This window comes from Bos javanicus, chromosome 3 (assembly GCF_032452875.1).
Source record: "Bos javanicus breed banteng chromosome 3, ARS-OSU_banteng_1.0, whole genome shotgun sequence".
Lineage (NCBI taxonomy): Eukaryota > Metazoa > Chordata > Mammalia > Artiodactyla > Bovidae > Bos > Bos javanicus.
Window position 1 is genome coordinate 111,121,338 of NC_083870.1, and position 25,750 is coordinate 111,147,087.

The 25,750-nt window shown below is 46.8% G+C and overlaps 1 protein-coding gene across 2 annotated transcripts; it reads right to left on the minus strand.

Annotated features, from left to right (window-relative positions):
- Positions 1 to 18,997: 18,997 nt before the first annotated feature.
- Positions 18,998 to 21,766, minus strand: GJA4 (gap junction protein alpha 4). Of its 2 annotated transcripts, none has more exons than XM_061412604.1 (2): positions 21,657 to 21,766; positions 18,998 to 20,553 (listed from the first exon to the last, which is right to left on the minus strand). In XM_061412604.1, the coding sequence occupies exon 2, from the start codon at positions 20,534 to 20,536 to the stop codon at positions 19,535 to 19,537; it is 1,002 nt and encodes a 333-aa protein (XP_061268588.1). In that variant the 5' UTR covers positions 20,537 to 20,553; positions 21,657 to 21,766; the 3' UTR covers positions 18,998 to 19,534. The 2 variants fall into 2 exon arrangements, with proteins under 2 accessions (XP_061268588.1, XP_061268589.1); XM_061412605.1 differs by lacking the exon at positions 21,657 to 21,766 and adding an exon at positions 21,457 to 21,599.
- Between the last annotated feature and the right edge of the window lie 3,984 nt (positions 21,767 to 25,750).

Consider the following 25,750-nt stretch of genomic DNA (forward strand, 5'->3'; position numbering starts at 1 on the left):
TAGGTTCTAATAGAGATGGTGCCCTACTTACAGCCCAGGAAATTGGCAACCATCAATCTGCTTTCTCTCACTGAAGTTTGGTCATTTCCAGAATTTTATAAATGGAATTGTATAACTTATCATCTTTTGTGTTTTTTACTCAGCTTGTTTTTAAAATTCATCCATGTTCCTGGTATGATCAATCTTTTATCCTTCCAAGTGGGTTTTGTTATGGTATTTCATTATGGTTTTAACTTGCATTTCCTTGTTTACTTATATTATTGATGAAATTCCATTTATCAATTTTTTCTTGCATGGTTTGTACTTTTGTGTTCTAACAAATCTTTACTCAACCCGAGAATTTATCTTCTTTTTGCTTCTAGAAGTTTTTATTATTAGCTCTCATGTTTAGGGTTTTGACCTACTTGGTGCTAATTTCTATGTATGGTGTGAGGTAAGGGCTCAGGTTCCTTTTCCCTTCAATATCCAATTGTTCCAGGACCATCTGATGAAGAAACCATCCTTTCCTCACTTGCTTATCTTACATCTTTGTGAAAAAGCAACTGGCAACATATGTGTAGATCTATTTCTGAATTTTCTATTCCGTTCTGTTGATCTATTGTTTATTGCTCTACTAATACCACACCTTTTTAATCACAGTAAGTCCTTAAAACAGGTAGTGTTTGTCCTCCAACCTAGTTCTTTTTTTTTTTTTTTAAGAATATTGCATTTTGAGACTCTGTTATTAGGAGCATTAATCCCCATTTAAGAAAAGCAGAGACATTACTTTGCCAACAAAGGTCTGTCTAGTCAAGGCTATGGTTTTTCCTGTGGTCATGTATGGATGTGAGAGTTGGACTGTGAAGAAGGCTGAGTGCTGAAGAATTGATGCTTTTGAACTATGGTGTTGGAGAAGACTCTTGAGAGTCCCTTGGACTGCAAGGGGATCCAACCAGTCCATTCTGAAGGAGATCAGCCCTGGGATTTCTTGGAAGGAATGATGCTAAAGCTGAAACTCCAGTACTTTGGCCACCTCATGCAAAGAGTTGACTCATTGGAAAAGACTCTGATGCTGGGAGGGATTGGGGGCAGGAGGAGAAGGGGACGGCAGAGGATGAGATGGCTGGATGGCATCACTGACTCGATGGACGTGAGTCTGAGTGAGCTCTGGGAGTTGGTGATGGACAGGGAGGCCTGGCGTGCTGCGATTCATGGGGTCGCAAAGAGTCGGACACGACTGAGCGACTGATCTGATCTGATCTGATCTGATATCTTCTTAAACTTGTTTTTTTTTTTTTTTGGCTACACTGTGTGGCATGTGGGATCTTAGTTCCCCAACCAGGGATTGAACCCACACCCCCTGCAATGGAAGTGTGGTGTCTTAACCACTGGGTCACCAGGGAAGTCCCTTGAATTGGTGCCTTTACATTATGAGATGCTCTCCTACCCCTGGTAGTATTCTTTGTTCTAAAGTATATCTTGTCTATATAGCCATTCAACTATCTGTTAGTATTTGTGTGGTATATTTTTTCCATTTTTCCTTTTTAGTTAAAGGATTCATGTTGATGTATGGCAAAACCAATACAATATTGTAAAGTAATTAACCTCCAATTAAAATAAATAAATTTATATTAAAAAATACAAATCATTTTTACAGAAGTTTTAGGTTTACAGCAAAATTGAACAGAAAGTACGGAGTTCGCATATACCGCCTTCCTTCTTCCCTCCCCACCTCCAGTCTCTCCCACTATCAACATCCAGAACCAGAGTGATACATTTGTTGTAATTAATGAACCTACATTGATACATCATCATCACTCAAAGTCTTTAGTTTACATTAGGGTTCACTCTTCCTGCTGTATATTCTGTGGGTTTTGACAACTGTATAAGGACATGTATTCACTGTTAGAGTACCATACAGAATATTTTAATTGTCCTAAAATCATCAGTACTCTTATTTATCCCTCTCTCCTCTCTAACCCTTGGCAACCATTGATCTTTTTTCATTGTTGCCATAATTTCACCTTTGCCAGAATGTCCTATAGTTGGAATCATACAGTATGTAAGCTTTTTAACTTCTTTTACTAGGTAATAAGCATTTAAGTTTCTTTCCTGTCTTTCATTGGCTTAATAGCTCATTTCTTGTTAGTGCTGTATAATATTCCATTGTCTGAATGTACCACAGTTTATCCACTCACCTACTTAAGGCTATCTTAGCTGTCTCCAAGTTTTGGAAAATTTTAATAAAGCTGCTATAAACATCTATGTGCAAGTTTTTGTGTGGGTATAAAATTTCTTTGTTTTTCATTTTGTGGACATAAGTATTTTTTAATAGTTCTTTTTCGTCTACATGCATATACACTCTTTATTTTATATTGGAATATAGCTGGTTAACAAACAACGTTAAACCTCCCTCTGGAGGCTGCCACATAGCAGTGAGCAGAGTTCCATGTGCTATACAGAAGGTCCTTGTTGGTTATCCACTTACAGTAGTGTGTGCATAGACATCTGAGAAGGCGATGGCACCCCACTCCAGTACTCTTGCCTGGAAAATCCCATGGACAGAGGAGCCTGGTGGGCTGCAGTCCATGGGGTTGCGAAGAGTCGGACATGACTGAACAACTTCACTTTCACTTTACACTTTCATGCATTGGAGAAGGAAATGGCAACCCACTCCAGTGTTCTTGCCTGGAGAATCCCAGGGACGGGAGAGCCTGGTGGGCTGCCGTCTATGGGGTCGCACAGAGTCGGACACGACTGAAGCGACTTAGCAGCAGCAGCAGCAGTACATAGACATAACTTTTTGACTCCTTTGATTGTGACATTGAGAAGGAGTGGAGAAAGGAGACATCTTTGCCTTATTCCTAATCTGAGTGGGAAAGTTTCTAGTTTCTCACCACGAGGTATGCTTACTGTAGGTTTTTTGTAGATGCTCTTTGTCAAGTTGAGGTCTTTACCCTCTGTTCTGAGTTTATTTCACTTTACTTTCTTCTTGCTTGCATAGTTTCTGAGGAGAGGTATCTTATCTTTGTTCTTCCTATAGGTAAGGTGTTTTTCCCTTCTGAATTCTTTCAGGACTTTTTTTTCTTCATTTTTGATTTTCTGCAATTTGAATATGATATTTTCCCTGGTGGTTCCTATGGTAAAGAATCTGCTTGCAATGCAGCAAACTTGGGTTCAATCCCTGGGTTGGGAAGATACTCTTGAGAAGGGAATGGCAACCCACTCCAGCATTCTTGCCTGGGAAATCCCATGCATAGAGGAGCCTGGTGGACTATAGTCCATGGGGGTCGCAAAGAGTTGGACATGACTGAGTGACTAACACACACTTGCCTTGTTGTTGTTCAGTCACTCAGTCGTGTCTGACTCTTTGCGACCCCATAGACTGCAGCACACCAGGCTTTCCTGTCCTTCACCATCTCCTGGAGTTTGCTCAAACCCATGTCTATTGAGTCAGTGATGCCACACTTGCCTGGTTTTAGTATTTTTGACATTTATCCTGCTTATTGTTTCCTGAGCTTCTTAGGTCTGTGGTTTGGTATCAGACATTAATTTTGGGGAAATTCTGAGTCATTATTGCTTCAAATAATTCTTCTGTTCTTTTATCTTTTTCTTCTTCTTTTATTCCCATTATGTATATATTATACTTTTCGTAGTTATCCCATAGTTCCTGGATATTCTATTCTGTTGTTGGTTTCAGGTTTTTTTGTTTTTTGTTTGCTTTTCAGTTTTGAAATTTTCTTCTGTGTTATCTTTAAGCTCAGAGATTCTTTCCTCAGCTGTGTGCATTCTACTTATAAACTCCTCAAAGGCATTCTTTAATTCTATTATACCGTTTAAAAAAAATCTCTAGTAGTTCTTTTTGATTCTTTCTTAGCATTTCTGTCTCTCTGCTTACATCGACCACCTGTTCTTGCATCTTATCTCTTTTATTCACTAGAGCCCTTATCATATTAATCATAGTTATTTACAATTCCCAGGCTTGTAAATTCAACATCCCCATCATATCTGTATCTGGTTCTGATGTTTGCTCTGTCTCCTCAAACTGTTTTTGCCTTTTAGTATGTCTCATACTTTTTTCTTGCTAGCTGGTCATGATGTACTAGGTAAAGAGAACTGCTGTAAATAGAACTTTAGTAATGTGGTGGGGAGGTGTGGGGACAAGGCAAGTGTTCTGTAGTCCTATGATTGTCTCTATGAGGTTCTGGACTGTGAGCCTCACAAGATCTTCTCATGTATTTCCTCCCTGCTTCCCGTTGGTGAGACAAGTTGGCAATAGGGGATTGGAGCTGAATATTTTCCTTCCCTCACAGGTCAGTTAGGCTCTGATAAAACTCCAGCAAGTAATGTGTGTGCTATGTCGCTTCAGTTGTGTCCAACTGTTTGCGACCCAAGGGGCTGTAGCCCGCCAGGCTCCTCTGTCCATGGGAGTCGCCTCCTCCAGGGGATCTTCTCTTATGTCCCCTGCACTGCCAGGCGGGTTCTTTACCTCTAGTGCCACCTAGGAAGCCCACAGTAGCTTAAAGTGAAAGGAAAGTGAAGTCGCTCAGTTGGGTCTGACTCTTTGCGACCCCATGGACTGTAGCCTACCAAGCTCCTCTGTCCATGGGATTTTCCAGGCAATAGTACTGGAGTGGATTGCCATTTCCCTCTCCAGGGGAATCTTCCCGACTCAGGGATCGAACCCAGGTCTCCCACATTGTAGACAGACGCTTTACCGTCTGAGCCACCAGGGAAGTCAGCTCTGGTTAAATAGTTTCCCCTGAGGATCAGTTCAGTTCAGTTACTCAGTCATGTCCAACTTTTTGCAACCCCAGGGACTGTAGCATGCCAGGGCTTCCCTGCCTATCACTATCTCCTGGAGCTTGCTCAAACTCATGTCCATAGAGTTGGTAATGCCATCCAACCATCTCATCCTCTGTAATCCCCTTCTCCTCCCGCCTTCAATCTTTCCCAGCATCAGGGTCTTTTCAAATGAGTCAGCTCTTGGCATCAGGTGGCCAAAGTATTGGAGTTTCAGCTTCAACATCAATCCTTCCAATGAACACTCAGGACTGATCTCCTTCAGAATGGACTGGTTGGATCTCCTTACAGTGCAAGGGACTCTCAAGAGTCTTTTCCAATACCACAGTTCAAAAGCATCAATTCTTTGGTGCTCAGCTTTCTTTATAGTCCAACTCTCACATGACTATTGGAAAAACCATAGCTTTGACTAGACGGACATTTGTCAGCAAGATAGTGTCTCTGCTTTTTAATATGCTGTCTAGGTGGGTCATAGCTTTACTTCCAAGGAGCAAGCATCTTTTAATTTCATGGCTGCAGTCACCATCTTCAGTGATTTTGGAGCCCAAGAAAATAAAGTCTGTCACTATTTCCATTGTTTCCCCTTTTATTTACCGTGAAGTGATGGGACCAGATGCTCTGATCTTAGTTTTTTGAAAGTTGAGTTTTAAGCCAGCTTTTTCACTCTCCTCTTTCACTTTCATCAAGAGGCTTTTTAGTTCCTCTTCACTTTCTGCCCTAAGGGTGGTATCATCTGCATATCTGAGGTTATTGATATTTTTCCCTGCAATCTTGATTCCAGCTTGTGCTTCCTCCAGCCCAATGCTTCTCATGGTGTACTCTACATAGAAGTTAAATATATGCAGGGTGACAATATACAGCCTTGATATACTCTTTTCCTGATTTGGAACCAGTCTGTTGCTCCATGTCCAATTCTAACTGTTGCTTCCTGACCAGCATACAGATTTCTCAGGAGGTAGTTTAGGTGGTCTGGTATTCCCATCTCTTGAAGAATTTTCCACAGTTTGTGGTGATGTACACAGTCAAAGGCTTTGACGTAATCAATAAAGCAGAAGTAGTTGTTTTTCTGGTATTCTCTTGCTTTTTTGATGATCCATTGGATGTTGGCAATTTGATCTCTGGTTCCTCTGCCTTTTCTAAATACAGCTTGAACATCAGGAAGTTTGCGGTTCATGTACTGTTGAAGCTTCGCTTGGAGAACTTTGAGCATTACTTTGCTAGCCTGTGAGATGAGTGCAATTGTGTGTTAGTTTGAACATTCTTTGGCATTGTCTTTCTTTGGGATTGGAGTGAAAACTGACCTTTCCAGTCCTGTGGTCACTGCTGAGTTTTCCAGATTTGCTGGCATATTGAGTGCAGCTCTTTCACAGCATCATCTTTTAGGATTTGAAATAGCTCAGCTGGAATCCCATCACCTCTACTATCTTTGTTTGTACTGATGCTTCCTAAGGCCCACTTGACTTTGCATTCCAGGATGTCTGGCTCTAGGTGAGTGGTCACACCATCGTGGTTATCTGGGTCTTGAAGATCTTTTTTAATAGTTCTTCTGTGTATTCTTTAGCAAAGAACTGTATAGAGAGTTACAAAAATTGTGTAATGTTTCAAATATGTCAATATTTAATGCTTTTTAACATGTATGTTAGAACCCAATTCTGTATTTAACCTCGTTTGGAAATAATGTCAAAACTCCATTAATGTCTCTGCTGGGTTGGTAGAGCTCTTGGTCTTGGTTGTCCCTCATTGTCTCTAGTTTAGGTCTGTCTGGCTCTGACCACACTCAGTTGTCATCACCTCAGTCTGTCTAGAGGCCTCTTTAGAGCCCATCTTTGGGAGCCATCCTGGGCTCGCTGCCTTACTGAGTTCTGTTCTCTGCAGGAACCAACTACTGTAGGGCTGAGAATGGGTCTTCCCGTGGCTAAAACTTGGCTTGTGCACCTATAGTCCTAACCTAACACAGCTCATGCTTCTGGGCTGTGTGCTGGGCTTGGTCTCCTGTGTCTGCCCTCATTCCCCCTTGTGGGAATTCACCCTCCCTACACTGAGCTTCTGTTCCTGGTTTTAGAGCTCCTCTGGGCCACAGCCAAGCCTGACTGACCACTGTTCACTGAGCCCAGGACGTGGCCTGGGTAGTCAGGTCCCCTACACTCTCAGGTTCGTGCGGCACTTTGCTCTCCTGCCTCCCCACCTTTGGAGGGGGCGGAGCAAAGGCTATGCCTTTTATATACTTACTTTTATTTTTTAAAGTATTTATTTATTTGGATGTGCTGGGTCTTAGTTGCCACATGAGGGATCTTCAGCTGCAGCCTGTGGGACTTATTAATAGTTCTCTCACCAGAGATGGAACCTGCGCTCCCTGCATTGGGAGTGTGGAGTCTTAGCCACTAGGCTCCCAGGGAAGCCTTAGGATATGCCTTTTAGAAACAACATCTTCCACTTAACAAAGACCCCAAACATACAGATCCTGGAATAAACATAGTCTCCATCAGGAAAGGCTATTTAATTGCATTAAACTCTCAAGATTTGTCAGATGAAAAATAAATCCAATTTCTGGAAGCTAGAAGTGGCTAATAGTCCAGATGACAGAATCCAGATTTAAGAGGATGGTTCCTGTCAGCTGGAGCAATGGACTGAAGTGGACATGATGGCATTTCGCTGGTGCAGATGTCAGATGTGTCATTTTTAATTCTCAGATTCACAATTACAGGAGCTCAGGCTTAGTCATAGCTTAGTGGCAGCCCACATGTAAAACACTTGAGGGTTTTAGCTGGAAAGCTTTCCAATTATATTTTGCCAAACTAGCATGACCCTGATTTTGAAACGTCTCTCTCTACATGGCACACAAAGAAGCCTAGGAACGATTTTACTAAGGCTTTTAGTTGAAGTGTAAGTAAAGTGAGAATATATGGTCTGATGACAAAAGATTGCTCAAACAATTGAACAGGTAATTTTTGTGCCAAAATATAAATTACTAAGATAGATTCATGAAGAAGAAAATTTTGAATAGGCAAATAGTCACTGAGTGACAGTGAAAAACATTTTAAAGGATGACATAAAGATGGCATTGAGTCCAGCTGGCTTTATAGCAAGTTTGTTCAAGCCTTCAGGGAATCTGCTATTAAAACAATTGCAGAGCATATAGTCTAGTTTTGTTGGTCATTGTCCTGGGTGTAGAATTTCACCTTGAAAATCACTTGACTCAGAATTTTGAAGGCTGTGATTCATTTTCTACTATTGTAGCCTCTGGCATTGTTGCAAAGTGTGATGCCATTCTGATTCTTGAGACTGTGTTTTATCTTCCTCTGGAAATTTGTAGGCGCATCTCTTTGTCTTCTGTGTTTTGAAAATATTCAGACAATATAGAGGACCTATGTTGTCCATTGAGCCGGGCACTACTGATTGAAAATCCTCTCAATCTAGGATTTTCTCTGATTACTTTCACTTTTTTCTCTGTTCCCCTTTTTAGAACTCCTGTTAGTTGGTCTTCTAACTTAAAAAAAGCTAAACTTTTGTAATGTCTATATCTTTGTCTTTTACTCTATTTTCTGGAGTGGTTGCCTAGCTATCTTCCAAAATATTTATTGAAGTAGTAGTAGTGTGATTATGATAGTAGTAGAATTGAAAACTTCAATAAACATTTTGGAAGATAGCTAGGCAACCACATCAGAAAATAGAGTAAAAGACAAAGATACAGATATTATGAAGATCCAACTCACTGGAAAAGACCCTGATGCTGGGAAAGATTGAAGGCAGGAGGAGAAGGGGATGACAGAGAATGATAAGGTTGGATGGCATCACCGACTCAATGGACTTGAATTTGAGCAAGCTCTGGGAGACAGTGAAGGACAGGGAAGCCCGGTATGCTGCAGTCCACGGGGTCACAAAGAGTTGGACGTGACTGAGTGACTGAAAAACAACAAATTATGTTTTGTTTTGTTTTCCAAGAATTTGATTTTGTTGTTCTCTGCATGTTTCTTATTTGGCATATCGTCACTTTTTTTCAAGGCTGTAATACACTTTTATCTTTCTAAAGAAAGGAGTGATAGTTAGAAGAAGTTTTAGTCTCCATACATAATCTGTATTCTCTGGAAAACTTGGTTCTGTTGGTTTCAGACTCTTTCACGTAAGATGCTTCCCTTGAGTGCCTGACGTCCTTGGCTGTGTGCTCATATTTGAGAGAGAGTCACTGAGAAGTTGCTCTGGGTGAATGGGTGGGGCTTCCTGCGTGCGGTCTTCATTGCATGAGCATCTAGCTCTCTGTTTCCTTGGGGAACCCTAGTGCCCCTTTCTATAGGTCTTTTCTTTTGGATCTGTCGGATTCCACACAGAAGATTCTTTCAAACATCTGCCTGGAGAATATATATCTGGCTTCCAAGATTCTCAAGAAAAGTAAAAACAATTGTTTGTTGTTTAGTCGCTTAGCATGTCTGACGGTTTGTTACCTCGTGGACTGTAGCACGCCAGGCTTCTCTGTCCTCCACTGTCTCCTGGAGTTTGCTCAGATCCATGTTCATTGAGTCAGTGATGCTGTCTAACCATCTTATCCTCTGCCACCCCTTTCTCCTTTTACATTCAATCTTTCCCACTATCAGGGTCTTTTCCAGTGAGTCGATTTTTCACATCAGGTGGCCAAAGTATTGGGGCTTCAGCTTCAGCAATAGTCCTTTCAATGAATATTCAGGTTGATTTCCTTTAGAATTGACTGGTTTGATTTCTCTGTAGTCCAAGGGATTCTCAAGAAAGAAGCACCACAATTCGAAAGCATCAATTCTTTGGTAGAATGTATTCTACCAGATATTAAGATGTGTTACAAAGCTACTCTAATGAAAAGGGTGGTAGTATCATGTAATTTGATAGGTTGATGGAACAGAATTCTGGTAGTCCAGAAATAGGCCATTTTATGTACAAAAATGCAATATATGGTCAAGCTAATATCAAAAATTTGTGTAGTAAGGATTATTGTAAAGAAAAAATTAATGAGATATCAGCTCACACCGGTCAGAATGGCCATCATTAAAAGTCTACAAGTAGTAAGTGCTGGAGCGGGGGTGGGGAAAAGGGAACGCTCTTGCATCGTTGGTGGGACTGTAAATTGGTATAGCTACTATGGAAGACAGTATGGAGATTTCTTTAAAAATTAGGAATAAAAACACCATATGACCCAGCAATCCCACTCCTAGGCATATACCCTGAGGAAGCCAAAATTGAAAGAGACACATGTATCCCATTGTTCATTGCAGCACTATTTACAATAGCCAGAACATGGAAGCAACCTAGATGTCCATCGACAGATGAATGGAGAAAGAAGTTGTGGTACATATACTCAAGGAATATTACTCAGCTATAAAAGGAATGCATTTGAGTCAGTTCTAATGAGGTGGATGAAACTAGAACCTATTATACGAGTGAAGTGAGTCAGAAAGAGAAAGATAAATATCATATACTAATGCATATATACAGAATCTCAAAAAATGGTACTGAAGAATTTATTTACAGGGCAGCAATGGAGAAACAGACATAGAGAATAGACTTACGGACATGGGGAGAGGGGAGGAGAGGGTGAGATGAATGGAAAGAGTAACATGAAACTTACATCACCATATGTAAAATAGATAGCCAACAGGAATTTGCTGTATGTCTCAGGAAACTGAAACAGGGGCTCTGTATCAACCTAGAGTTGGGATGGGAAGGGAGAGAGGAGGGAGGTTCAAAAGGGAGGGGATCTATGTATACCTATGGCTGATTCATGTTGAGTTTTGACAGAAAACAACAAAATTCTTTAAAGCAATTATCCTTCAATAAAAAAAAATTAATAAAAAAGAAAAAAACTGATATATTTGACTAAATAGAAATTAAAAACGACAAAATAACACACTGAGAGTTTTTTTTTTGTTTTTTTTTTGACTGGGCTTCATTGAGGTGGAAACGAAGACTGGGTCTTCCCTGCGGTGCATGGGCTCTGCATTGCGGTGGGCAGGCTTTCTCTAGTTGCAGAGCGCAGGCTTTAGAATGCGTGGGCTCAGTAGCTGTGACAAAGGTTTAGTCGCCCTGTCAAGGGTAGGATCTTACTTGCCTGAGTAGGGGAACCGGTAATGGAAGAGCAGATTCTCAAACACTGTACCACCAGGAAAGTCCCAAGAAATTTTTTAAATAACAAATATACCAGATAAAGAGTTGAAATTTTCTGTCTATAAAGAAGTTACACAAACTGATCAGAAAGCAGAAAACCTGAGTGAAAAATGGGCCAAAAAAAAAAAAAAAAATCACAGAAGAAACACACGTTAAAGATTATATCTTAAAATCTTTAGGCTCACTACTAATCAAAGCTTATTCATTGAAAGATGATATTTTTTTCCTTATTAATAATTAATAAAGGAATCAACAATTTTAATAGTGCTAGTGTGAGTGCTTTGAAATGGACACTTTCATACAATACTATTGAATATATGCGACATTTTTGCCAGAAAGAAGCTTGTGTTACGTCTAAAACCGTCCTGAACAACTGTATGGATCCCCTCTCTTCTCCAGCTGTTCCCTCCATGTGAGATGTTCTTCCCCGTCTCTTCCCTGGAGCCTTCCTCCTCACCTTTCAGGTGCTGAAGCTCACCTTCTCAGGGAGCCTTCCCTGCCTGGATGTCTAGATCAGATCTTCTTTTAGTCTTATCTATCAACCAGCCCTCTGGGAGCCAGCTAGGGGGAGATGGCTGAGGGTCTCGTCATTCAGTGTGTAACTTCCATTTCATTCCTCCATGTTCTTTATGGTACTCCCACTCTCTACTCAGCTCCAGAGGGTAGGGAGGCGTAGGGTGGTCACCTTGCTGCTCAGAATGGAGGAGGGGACACATGAGCATCTACTTTCAGTCTTTTTGGCTCCACTGTCTCTACACCCTCAGATGTAGTTTACTTCTTATGATTTAGCTGTGCTTTTCTGAATCAACCACAATGAATTACTTTCACAATCAGAAAAAAGCCCCTAACTTTTAAAAAGTTTAAATGTCATACCTTTTGACCCAGTAATTTCACTTCTTAGAATGTCTTTCTTTTAAGGAAACAGACAACTTGGAAAACACGTACAGAGATCCACATCACAGTACAATTTATTTGAATTTTTGAAAGTCGTTCACTTGTGCCCGACTCTTTGTGACTCCATGGACTATACCATGAAATTCTCCAGGCCAGAGTACTGGAGTGGGTAGCCTTTCCCTTCTCCAGGGGATCTTCCCAACCCAGGGATCAAACCCAGGTCTCCCACATTACAGGCGGATTCTTTACCAGCTGAGCTACCGGGGAAGCCCAGATTTATAATAGAGGATAATTAGTTGTAAACAATCTAAAAATCCAACATTAGGGTCATGGTTAAGTAGATACTTTTTGTTGTTCAGTTGCTAAGTTGTGTCCAATACTTTGTGACTCCATGGACTGCAGCATGCCACGCTTCCCTGTCCTTCACTATCTCCCAGAGTTTGGTAAAACTCATGTCTATTGAGTTGATGAAGCTGTCCAACCATCTCATCCTCTGTTGTCCCCTTCTCCTCCTGCCCTCAATCTTTCCCAGCATCAGGGAAATGAGTTGGCTTTGCATCAGGTGGCCAAAGTATTGGAACTTCAGCTTCAGCATCAGTCCTTTCAATGAATATTCAGGGTTGATTTCCTTTAGGATTGACTGGTTTGAGCTCCTTGCTGACAAAGGGACTCTCAAGAATCCTCTCCAGCACCACAGTTCAAAAATATTAATTCTTCAGTGCTCGGCCTTCTTTATGGTCCAACTTTCACATCCATGCATGACTACTGGAAAAACCAGAGCTTTAACTATATGGATCTTTGTCAGCAAAGAGATGTCTGATTTTTAACATGCCGTCTAGTGATAAAGCCATATGATAAAGACATGAAACGGTTTCCAAAAGATACCTGATAACATGAAGAAAAGGCTTATGATTTAATGTAAACTTAAAAAAAAGCAGAATACAAAATTATGGTTATACCTTTATTCAGATTTTATTTAAATATATACATGGAAGTGTCTGGAAGGAATCTCTTCTGAATATTAGCAATTGTTACCCCTAGATGGTGGGATCTCATTGTCTATAATGATCATGCATTACTACCTTTATTTATTTCCCCAATAATATAGAATATTATTATATTCCATAATAGTATATATAGAACCATATATTATTCATATATGGTTCTATATATGAAAAAGAGAAGAAAATAGAAAAGTTAACATAAGCCTAGATTGCATTAATAGAGGTAGAAATTTTGAGACAAGAGAGGTGATAATCTGGATTCTGACCACCTGGAGTATCTTATCTAGCACCCAGGGGACTGTGGCACATGTTTAGAGGAAAGTAGACAAACTTCAGGTTGGCTGGAAACTTCTGAAATTCAGCCAGCTGGAGGAATAGGAGAAGAACATGCTCAGGACCAGCCTGGTGGCTATCAGTAGGTGGCTGCAGTGCTTGGGTGGGAAGGGCAGAGCTGTTGAGCCTTAAGTGGCCCTTGAAGTCTGAGCCACGGCTGGTGGGAGAAACCGTAAGGTGGAAAAAGAAGTTCTAACAATCCTGAGAGGAATACCTCTTCCTGGAAACATCAGTAATCAAGTTGACGTTAGTGTGAAAGGAAATGAAGGACCCCCCCCTCCCCCGCCATTGAAGGCACTGGAGGTCAGTGGTAAATTCACGAGGTCAGCAACCCAGTGGTCAGTGAGTCAGCACACTAGACTGGGAAGAAGTTTTGCCATCAGCCAGCCCATGAGCTCTCGGCTTTGTTTATGTGCAGCTCATGATGTTCACCGCTCCCATGGGCTGCAGATAAGATGACCTTGGCTTGTGAAAAATTCCCAGTGCACTCCACATAACCCTGTCTTTTTCTTACTCAGAAAGGCAATGTGGATTCAAGTGACTGGAATTGACCTTATTATAAGAAATGAACCTAGAGTCTATTATACAGAGTGAAGTAAATCAAAAAGAGGAAGATAAATATCGTGAAGCGAAGTGAAAGTGAAGTTGCTCAGTCGTGTCTGACTCTTTGCTACCCCATGGACTGTAGCTCCTCCGTCCATGGGATTTTCTGGGCAAGGTACTGGAATGGGTTGCCATTTCCTTCTCCAGGCAAATATCGTATACTAATGCATATATACGGAATCTAGAAAAATGGAACCGAAGAATTTATTTGCAAGGCAGCAATGGAGAAACAGACATAGAGAACAGACTTATGGAAATGAGGAGAGGGGAGGAGAGGGTGAGATGTATAGAAAGAGTAACATGGAAACTTACATCACCGTATGTAAAATAGATAGCCCATGGGAATTTGCTGTAGCTCTCAGGAAACTGAAACAGGGGCTCTGTATCAACCTAGAGGGGTGGGATGTGGAGGGAGATGGGAGGGAGGTTCAAGAGGGATATATGTATACCTATGGCTGATTCATCTTGAGTTTTGACAGGAAACAACAAAATTCTGTAAAGCAATTATCTGTCAATTAAAAATAAACAAATTAAAAAAAATCTTGAATCTGTTCTGATTCATGAAAAATAACAAATCTCTTGTGAGCTGCAGGTCAATGATTAGGGACGAGTTACTCCTGTGATGCTCCTCACAGCTGCCAAGTACCTGTCTCTCATCCAATCCTTTCATTTCACAATGGTGACACTAAAGACCCAGAGAGGAGAAAGGGCCACAGTGAAGTGAGTGGGAGGCAGGAGTCAAGCCTCCTCCAGCTCTTTCTGTGACTGAGAGTTGCCTGTTACCAACTTAGATTTTGGTGGTGAGGGATAGGCTGGTGGGAGGAAAAAGAATGTGATGGAAGAAATGAAATGTGAATCTGCTGTGTTCCATCCAAGCCACATCACAAAAGAGATGCCTGAGTACTATATGTGCTCATATTGTTCATACATATAAGTAATTTTTATTTTATATTAGAGCATATTTGATTAACAATGCTGTGTTAGCTTCAGGTGTACTGCAAAGTGATTCAGTTATACATATACACGTATCTGTTCTTTCTCAAATTCTTTTCTGGTTTAGGTTATTACAGAATATTGAGCAGAGTTCCCTGTCCTTGTTGGTTATCTGTTTTAAATACAGTAGTGTTCAGTTCAGCATGTATTAACCTTCTCCTTGACTTCCTCTATCAGTGCTTGGAGGTGAGGTGGGCCCATGGAGTGGTGGCATGGGTTGAATTGTGTTCCCCCAAAAGGTATTGCTAACCCCCAGCCACTTCGAATGTGACCTTATATGGAAATAGGGTCTTTACAGAAGTGAGCAAGTTAAAATGAAGTCATGGAATGTGTACTCAGTTGCATCCGACTTTTTTGCCACCCTATGGACTATAGCCCGCAAGTGTCCTCTGTCCATGGGATTTCCCAGGCAAGAATACTGGAGGGGGTTGCCATTTCCTCCTCCAGGGGATCTTCCCGACCCAGCGATCATTGAACCTGCATCTCCTACACTGGCAGGCAGATTCTTTACCATTGAGCCACCTGGGAAGCCCTAAAATGAAGTCATTAGGATGACACTAATCCAATAGGAATGGTATCTTTATAAAAAGGAGAAGTTTGGACCCACGACAGACAGGCACACAGGGAGAATGCCACACAAAGATGAAGGCAAAGATGGGGGTGATGCATCTATAAGCTGAGGAATGCCAAGGATGGCAGCAAGCCACCAGAAGTCAGGAGGGAGGCATGGAACAAACTCTCCCTCACAGCCAGGAGCCAGCCCTGTGGACACCTTGATCTTGGACTTCTGGCCTCCAGAACTGAGACAATACATTTCTGTCACTGGAGCCACCCAGTCTGTGGAACTTTGTTATGACAGCCCTAGGAAGTGAGTAGGGCTGGGCCGGGGCTTACAGCCGCTCTTCATTGCATAAGTCCTCATCTCAAGGCCCCTAATCTGTGTGAGCCCTTCCCCACTGCACTAGCCTCATCCTTAAATCCCCAGCCCACTTGCCCTTGTGTTTGTGCGGCCACCAGTCTGGGACTCAACACCAGCCTTGCCGAAGGCCCACGTCCCTGGGCCCTGGCCTGACCTCAGCCCTGACACCAAGCTCAGAGTGGGTGAGCCTTGAGGGAGGGGAAGGATGCCCTCCTCACTCACCTACACCTGTCTTCTCCCACCTTTCCAGGCCAAGACAGGCAGAGGACATCAGAAACACAGGCTCCCAGGGCCCCCAGGTGGGGTTGGCTCTAAGAGACCAACCTCTGACCCCACAGCTCTGGCCTCTCAGCCTGACTGAGGGAGAATGCCCTCCTGCTACCTTTTAAAATTTACAGTGCTCTTTATTTTGCACAGCCTTCTGTCATTTTAGAGCTGTCTTTATTTTTCTTTTTAACTTTTTGTTTTTATGTTAGAGTGTAGCTGATTAACGAGGACTTCCCTGGTGGCTCAGACGGTAAAGCATCCGCCTACAATGTGGGAGACCTGGGTTCAATCTCTGGGTTGGGAAGATCTCCTGGAGAAGAAAATGGCAACCCACTCCAGTATTCTTGCCTGGAACACTGCGTGGACAGAGGAGCCTGGTAGGCTATAGTCCATGGGGCTGCAAAGAGTCGGACACGACTGAGTGATTTTACTTTACTTTTTCTAGCTGATTAACAATGTCGTGATAGTTTCAGGGGGACAGCAAATGAACTCAGCCATACATGTACATGTATCCATTCTCTCCCACAGAGCTCTTTAGATCGTACAGGTGTAGCAGTTAATTGAAGTGGTAAGTCTAACAATGGGGGAGAGGCTAAAAGATGCTCTGAATTCAGATCTTGATAACTTAGTTGTTTTGCTAATGGATATTTAGAAAATTGGAAAAATTTAAAATGTTGAACAAGCGTCCAGATAACAGATCAAAATGTCTTACTTGTACTTGGTTTCAAGAAGGCAAGAATCCCTTGAAGGGGACTTCAGCCTCCTGGAGTTACGCCCTTCTAACGCATGAATGGTGTGCTTTCTGCCCAGCCTAACTTAATTCCTCCTTTCATAGTCAAAGTCAGTGCAGGTCTAGGCCCGTAGTGACTTCAGAGCATCACCCCAGCGATCCTTAGGGACTCAGTGGGGTGGAGAGTGTGTGAAATAGGCTCATACCAAGCAGCGATCCAGATTGCTGAAAGGTAGTCTCCATCACTGGAGACTGGGTGGAGGTCAGGAAGGGCTTCCTGGAGGAGGAAGAACCAATGCTAAGCTTGCTGAAGAGGGTGAGCTGAGTATTATTGCATGACATTAGGAGCCAGGTGCAATCATGTACTTTCTCTTATTTTTATTTCTTATACCTGTGAGGCAGGCAATATTATCTGCATTTTATAGTTGAGAAAACTGAGATTTGGAGAAATGAAATGATTAAAACCACATGGCTTTATGTGTCTTAGCTGCTGCTGCTAAATCGCTTCAGTCGTGTCCGACTCTGTGTGACGCCATAGACAGCAGCCCACCAGGCTCCCCGTCCCTGGGACTCTCAAGGCAAGAACACTGGAGTGGGTTGCCATTTCCTTCTCCAATGCATGAAAGTGAAGAGTGAAAGTGAAGTCGCTCAGTTGTGTCTGACTCTTAGCGACCCCATGGACTGCAGCCTACCAGGCTCCTGCATCCATGGGATTTTCCAGGCAAAAGTACTGGAGTGGGGTGCTATTGCCTTCTCCTATGTGTCTTAGAGGCCTTATTTAAACTGAGGACTCTCTAACATCAAAGCTTATCTTACTCTTTCTTCTGCATTCAGGCTCTGCCTTTTTGGGGTACAGCTGTGTTTAAAGGACTGGTGGGGTTTGGAAGTGTTGGGGAAGAGGCTGGCAAAGGACCAGGATGAGAACCTACCCAGTGAGTCTGGGGAGCTATGACAGGGCTGGTCTGATTGGATCTCAGGGAATTCAGAGGGAACAAGGGGAACCAAAGTTAGAAGAGTGAGGACTGTAACTTATCAGGCTGAGCATTCAGACTTGCTGGGTAAGCAGTGAGTGAGTAAACCCTGGGGTCAAGGATACAGAGCTGGTGCTTTGAAGACCTACCTTGGTGGGAAGGGCCAAGTTGCTCCCCTGCTGTAAAGGCTCTCAAGGAGAAGTGTGTGGCCACATGAGATGGACCCCACTCCCTCCTAAAAGCCCAGCCCCATACCTCCCTGGGTAGGGGAGACAACCAGCTTCCTTCAAGGGCCACTGAGTGTTCCCTCCATCTGGGTCAGCTTCCACATGGAAGGTCATCTCTGCCAGCACTGGACTCATCAGCTGTACCTCCCACATCCCAGATGGCTCATCAGGCCCTGAGCACCCCCTTAATCCTCAGTGGTTCCCCTCCTCTTGCCTGTGCGCAATTTTCTGTCTAAATAAGACGTCCTCTTCCCTTCACGGTAGACTTCTATTTTATCTGTCAAGATCCAGTTCATTTGTTACCCGCCCCCCCCACCGAAACCTTTGTGACTCAGAGGCAAGATTCCATTCCTCCACTGGACCTTGACAGTCCCGTGCACCTCTCTACACGACCACTGTCTGTTCTGAGTTTTAGGTGCATGGGGAGGAGGTATGATGCAGGTCCTTAAGTTGCTCCTTCTGGTGGGCAGACAAGAAAGGGCCAAGGCAGCAGGGGTAAGTGGTCTAAACCAGCCTCCCCAAACACCAAGGACTGCAGGCCCACTTGAGCCAGACTCTGAAGGGCTTGGCTGGCAGGCAGACAGGTGAAGAGTGTTAATTGCTCAGTCACGTCCGACTCTTTGCAAAGCCCCTGTACTGTGGCCTGCCAGACTCCTCAGTCTACGGGATTCTCCAGGCAAGAATACTAGAATGGGTTGCCACTCCCTTCTCCAGGGGATCTTCCTGATCCAGGGACTGAACCCGGGTCTCCCACATTGCAGGCAGATTCTTTACCCTCTGAGCCACCAGGGAAGCCCAGGGCAGGTGAGGAGCAGTGTCCAGTAAGGAAGCACACTGCAGTGGGGAGCATGGCCGGGGTGCTGGATGGCCGGGGGGCAGGATGAGGATAGACACTGTTTAGCCCACTGATTAATGGACAGGTTGAAGGGGCTGGGACAGTGAGGATGGAAAGAAGAGGCTGGTGCTGAGGCATTTCAGAAGGCAGAGTGTTCAGGACTCAGAGCTGCTGAGAGCTGGTACATAGGAGTTTGAGGGTTTAAGGCACTGGCTGGTGTTGGGATTGCAGAGGCAAGGAACCCTGGGCAAAGCAACTGTCCTCCAACCCCCCACACCAAGGTACATCATGACAGTATCAACACACACCTCGCTTGTGATCAAGTCCTGTTTATTTTAGAAGGATAAACAGTGGAAGTAGGAAGGAGTGATGAGAACAAGACCCCACTCCCCTTGACAGGGCCAGATGCAGCACAGGCTGTGTGTGTGTGAGTCTGTGTGTGTGTGTGTGTGTGTGTGATCAAGGCTGACCCAGCAGCCTCCACCAGCCTTTCCTGAGAGGACAGGGCGTGCAGACAACCTGGGTGGAGGTGAATCTGCCACGGGGGTGGGGGTGGGGTAAGTTGTCTCCGAATCCCTCTGAACCAGGTGAAAAAGACCAAGGGCTCAAACACCCTTGGCTAAGAGCACCCCACGCTGGCTCTGTCTGTGCCTGGGACAAAGCCACATTCTGGAGGGCAAAGTGTGGTGCCCTCTGGTCATTAGGAAGGACGCAGGTGTCAAGAACAACATGCAAAGAGGCTCTCTGGCCAGCCAGCACCTGTTTCCCCCAGCCATCTCTGTGGAACCTTGCATTAAAAGGCAGCAAGACTTCCCAGGCCCCGCTGCGGGGTGATGGAAGCCTCAGGCCCTTACACATACTGTTTCTTGGAAGCAGAGCTACTGGGGCGACTGGGGGATTTCCGGCCAGTCTGGGGGGGTGGGTCCAGGAAGAGGGGGGCTCTGGAAGAAGCCAGTCTCTCCTCCGTAGTCAGGTTGGCCCAGTTCTGCTCACTGGACGACAGCCCGTTGTAGGTGGGGCACGGCGGGGATGAGGGCCCCTCACTCATGGGGAGGTAGAAGAAGACCTGGTCGGCGTAAGGCTCCGAGGAGGTGCCCGGGGCTGGGGGCGCATCCTGGCGCTGCCGGGCCCTCACCCCCCGGCTGAGGCAGCGGCACAGCAGGTACGCCAGCTCCAGCAGGTTGAGCACCAGGGAGATGAGTCCGACCACCAGCATGAAGATGATGAAGATAGTCTTCTCCGTGGGGCGAGAGACGAAGCAGTCCACGAGGTAGGGGCAGGGTGAGCGCTGGCACACAAACACGGGCTCCATGGTCCAGCCATAGAGACGCCACTGGCCATACAGGAAGCCCGCCTCCAGCACGCTCTTGCAGAGCACGCTGGCCACATAGGTGCCCATCAGTGCCCCGCGGATCCGCAGGTGACCGTCTTCCGCCACTGAGATCTTGGCCATCTGGCGCTCTATGGATGCCAGCGCCCGCTCCACGCGTGGGTCCTTGGCTGGCAGTGCCCGGAGCTCCCCCTCCTTCTGCCGCAGGCGCTCCTCGCGCCGAGACAGGTAGATGACGTGGCCCAGGTAGACCAGGGTGGGCGTGCTGACGAAGAGGAACTGCAGCACCCAGTAGCGGATGTGGGAGATGGGGAAGGCCTGGTCATAGCAGACATTGGTGCAGCCCGGCTGGGCCGTGTTACACTCGAAATCCGACTGCTCGTCGCCCCATACCGACTCGCCGGCCAGGCCCAGGATGAGAATGCGGAAGATGAAAAGGACTGTCAGCCAGATCTTGCCCACCACAGTCGAGTGCTCTTGGACCTGGTCTAGCAGCTTCTCAAGGAAGCCCCAGTCGCCCATGGCTCCCGGGCCTCCGTCTGTAGGGAGGCATAAGACACGGTCAGCGTCCTTCTCAGCTGTCCTAGCAACAGGCCTGCGGGAGGTTGCCCACGCGTATTCCACCTACAGGGAAACTGAGCTCACAGAGGGGAAGGGACTGGCCTGGGGGCTCACACCCAGCAGGACTAAAAGCAGACCTTTGGCTGATGGCTGCTAAGCTCTGGCAAGGGTACAGCTAGGAGCCCTGTCTAGTCCCACCTGGGTCCCTCCTGACCCAGCCGAAGGAGCTCTGGATCCAGGTGAGCCTCCTGAGCCTAAGGGAACAGAGAATTTGAGGAACCCATCCAAGGTCACAGAGCTGCGCCATGCTCCTCCTCCCTTTGGCCCAGGACAGGCTGTCCCCAGACAGTGAGGGGGAGGTGGTGGTGATAACTCCAGCTTCCAGGGGGCTAAAAGCCTCAGGTCCCCTCTCCCCTCCCCAGCAGCTCTCGCCCAGCTGGCCTCACTCTAACCTCTGAGTTCCTGGTGAAGGCATGCTAGACACTCAAGGCAGCATCCTGCATTAGCTCCACCTGTCAGCAATAGCGAGCACCTGCCGCTTAAGTACCCACTCTTGATCTCCGGTCCCATTTCTCCATTCCCTCCCCCTGCCAAAGCTGTTGCTGCCAGATTCTAGGCTCTTGAAAGGAACTGTCATAGCAGGCTGGAGGCACAGGCCACAGAGTTCCCAGAACTTCAGGGGGAGAGTTGGCGGGGAGGAAGGTGGGGGAAAGGGGATGGGGAGGTGCTTCTTCGTGGGAGCAAAGCGGTTTACAGCCGGGCTCTGGAGCCAGACCTGGGTTCAAATCCTGCCTCTCCTACTAACGGAGACCTCGACCTCGGAGAAGTGACAGCCCCTTAGTACCTCAGTCTCCTCTCCTGGAAAATGTTAACGTTCCTACCTCCGAGGGTTATGAGGGTCCAGCGAGAGACTGCAGGAACCTGGCTTAGCCTCTGAGGCCAGCTCAGGTAGGCTGGGTGAGCCACACCCGCTGTGGGTGCCCTCCGCAGCAACCCTCCGCCCCTGGCAGGTGGCCCCCTGTCCCTTGCCCGCTGGTCCGTTGGCAGGTGGCGCCCCAGCACGCCCCCCAGCCCAACTCACCGCCGGCCTGCGGGCGGCCCAGGTGGCGGAGGGGACGCAAGTCGGCCGGAGCGGCGCCCGCGGGAGCCCTGCTGGACGGCGCCGGGCGGCGGGGGCGCCTTAAATAGCGCGCGGGGCGGGGTGGGGGCAGGAAGCGGCGGGCGGGCGGCGGGCGCTGTTCCGAGCGGGAGGTGGGGGGCGGGACGGGAGGCGCCGGCTCCCTGAAGCCACTTTCAAGGAAAGGGCCCGGGAAGTGGCACTGGGAGTCGGGGGCGAGGAGCGTGGGGGAGAGACTGCTTCTTTGGCTGTGCAACAGAGAGGTTCTCCGGAGGGATGATGTTTTCCAGGGTGGCTGCATGCGAAAGGATTACAGCCAGAACTTTCTGACCTCAGGCAGCTGTCCTGGGAGGCTCTGAGAGATGGGCAGGTGGGGGTGAGGGTGTGGGGCCTCCTGGGAAGGGCAGCTCCTTGACCGTGGGGGCCTCTTGCTTTTGTTGAGAAGGGAGAAGACCCCTCATTTGTGGGGTGGCCACTGTGTGCCCAGAGCCATACCAGGACTTGATAATGAAGCCTCCTTAGGGCATGGGAGAGAGGGGGTTATAATCTGCCTTCCCTAGTGTCTGTGGTGAAGCTGGGGGTCTCTAGTCAGCCCCTGTTCTTGCCGAAATCTTAAACATCCCCATTCTTGGGAAGGCTGCACCATCAGAGGGCAGCAATGCCCGTGGTCCTCTAGAGATAGGATGGGGGTGGTGGGGGGACCTCTCCTGACCTTTAGCTTGGATCCCATCCTCATGCCTCTAAATGTGGGGTGGGGGGAGGCATCCAGAAGAAGTAAGGGGGGGGCAGGGCCTGCCCGTTGTTCATTCAGGCATTATCCTTTCTGTGAACTTCTGTGGGCTGCAGGCGTTGTCTGTGGAGCTGGGGAGTTGAGCATAAAACCAGCCAGATGTGGTCCCTGGCCTGTGACTCTCACTGGCTAGAGGAGACAGGCGGGAACTGTGCCCATCGGCCCTTGGTGAAGAGTAAAGATGCAAAGTTCTCCTGACTTGGGGGGCTCAGTTAGGAATGTTTCCTGGAGAAGACAGCATTAGCCAGAGGGATGGGAATAATCAGGAGTCTATAATAGGAATAGAAAAGAGTTTTATTTGAGCCAAACTGAGTATTCTTGCCCAGGAGACAGCCTCTCAGATAACTCGGTGCAACTGCTCTGGAGAAGCATGATTTTTCAGCACAGTTTATATCTTGTTAGAACAAAGAACGTCAAACAAGTGAGGGATATTTCAAAGTTGCGAAAATATAAAACCAAAACCCACGAAATCACAGATCAGCAGTACACAGCGAGTCAGTACGGCCTTGGCACCTGGGAAGAAAATCTTATCATTGAAGGAGGAGCAGCATCGGTGTTCCAGAAAGGGAGGCGTGATGTAACCTTTATTTTTAACATGAACATTCTTTACTTCTGGCCAATGCACCCTTTTCTTTCATACTTAAAGCACTGTGCGATGTGTTTGATAGGGCCACAAACAGGATGTTTTAGTTAGCATAAAATTCGAATTAACTCTTGCATAAGCTGTGACTTCCCCATACTTAGATATGTGCAACTCTCATCAGCCAGGTGGAGGGTGGGGAGAATATTCTAGGCAAAATAACTGCAGGAACAAAGGCTGCCAGGTCCTGAGGCTGTACCTGCCTTGGTGGGAGAGGCCATAGGGCCTAGAAGTTGAGGCTGCTGTTGACCCCTGGGCCCTTAGGTAAGTTGCTCACACCCTGCTGCCTCAGTGTATTCCTCTGTAGATTGGGGACATAATAGATCCTACCCGTAGGGCTAATGGGAGATCCAATCAAAGCTCACAGCATAATACAAGTACACCGAAAGGTTTCCAATGGCTGGTGGCTAAAAGCGTTGTAACGAAACATTTCTGTGACCGAAAGGGTCGGTGGGTGGGTCTTGGTGGAGCAGAAAGCGCTGAGAGGGAGGCAGCTCAGGTGGAATACTGCTGAAGGATGGTGCAGCTCAGGAAACGGGATGTGGAAGGTGGTGTCTGAGGCTTGGTGGCAGAAAGGTCCTGCGTTTCTCCACAACAGGATTCAGCCTGTGGACTCCTGGTGTCCCATGACGGGTCCCCAAGGGTCCTGCCTTTGGAGGACCTCTGGGGCACCAAGTGCGGTGGGCTCAGCTCCGACCTCAGAACTTTCAGGATCAGGCTGAGCTGACTTCCCGTTCCAGGCCTGTCCCTGAGGACCATGCTGAGCTGAGCCTCCTGGACTTCCAGAGCTGACAACTGCGCCCACTAAGTTCTGACCTCTGAGGGCATGAGAACCGAGGTCCCTGGAGGCGGGTTCTCACCACGCCCCCACTGCAGCCTCTGCTCCCAGAGTTCCTCTCCTGTGGCTGGCTCTCCCAGAGCCAGATCTGATTTGATCCCATCTACTGGGAAGGAGGGAGGAGCTGCCTTCACCCTTCCCCAGGGGCTCTGGAGGTCAGAGTTTGAATGACCCCACCCCTTCTGGGAAGGGATGAGCCGGGGTCAGCCAAGACAATCCCACACCTGGCCCTTCCACCTGGGAAACATCCTTAGATCTCCACACTCCCCACCGTTCCCACTGCCCTGACCCTGTGTAGGCCACCATCTCAGTGGCCTCCCAACTGGTCTCCTGGCTTCCCGCCCAGCCTCCACCCTTCCCCAGAAATCAGACCACACACCGCCCTGCTTAAAATCCTCCTTTGCCTCCTGGCCTCAGCTACCTCTGCAGCCTCCTCTCTCTTCTTTCTCTCAACCATCCAGCCATACTTGACTCTCGCCTTTGTCTGTGCTGTTCCCTCTTACCTCATGTGCTCAGCTACTCGGGACTTTGCTCCATGTCCCTTCTCCTAGAAGGTCCCCTTGCTGGCCTCCTCTGGATTAGGCGTGCCCTCGGCGGCTCACCTACCGCCCCTGGGCACACTGTTGAGTTGTGTTAAGTTCATTCACATTATTGTGCAATGGATCTCTAGAGCATTTTCAACTTGCAAAACGGAATCTCTAGAGAGATGGAACACTCCCATTTCCCCGACTCACCTAGGGTGCATCGCTTACTTCTGTTTGTTGTTACTCCTCCCCTGGTGGGCCCCTTGAGGGCCGGTGACTGAGTCCTGTTTACATGCCCAGCACCTAGCAGGGAACCAGGCTCATATATAAATTTGTGAATCCAATAAATTATTTACTGAGGACTAAACACTAGAGCTCAACCAGGGAACCGCAATAACACAAATCCCTGTCTTGTGGGCTTTACATTTTAGCTGGAGGGAGACAGACAAATACAGAACTGTTAGAGGGTGATAGAGGGTGATACCTGGTAGGTGGAGAGTAAAGCAGGAGAGGAGGAATAGGGCCTGGTGGTGGGGGTGGGGGAGGGCCTTGATTTTGAACGGGAGAGGTGCGAAATTCTTAAAAAGCAGCTGACCTTTGTTGTGGACCCTGAAGGAAAAGAGGGAGCCCAGTGGCTCTCTAGGAGAAAGCACATTCCAGGCAGAGGGAAAGAGAGAGCAAAGGTCCTGAGTCAGGAAGGTGCCTGGTGTTTCCTGCTTGAGGGAACAGCAAGAAGGTCAACATGACATTGAGGTCAGCAAGAAGAAGAGATGGGTTCGCGAAGGGAACAGGTGGGACCAATCCTGTAGGTCTCTGCAGGCCTTTAGAGGTTTGGGGCAGGGGAGTGACACAGCCTGACTTAGGCTTTAGGGGGTCGCTCTGACCACCTTCCGGGACTAGACTGTGGGAGTGGGTGGTGGATGCAGACGGCCTCCCTCAACAGAGGACTCGCTGCCCAGCTGTGCGGAGCGTGGCCAGCTGACACAGCCTGACTTAGGTTTTAGGGGATCGCTCTGACCACCTTCTGGGACTAGACTGTGGGAGTGGGTGGTGGATGCAGACGGCCTCCCTCAACAGAGGACTCGCTGCCCAGCTGGGGAGCGTGGCCAGCTGACAGTCCCCAGCTGTTGGCACTTACAGGCCTGCTTCAGCGGTGCAGGTGGCCAGGCCCTGCTGGAGTGGCCCCGGGCAACGGCTGAGCCAAGTATGGTCAAGGGTCGGACCATTTCCATGCAACATGGGACTCCTCTCACCGACCGCATTTGT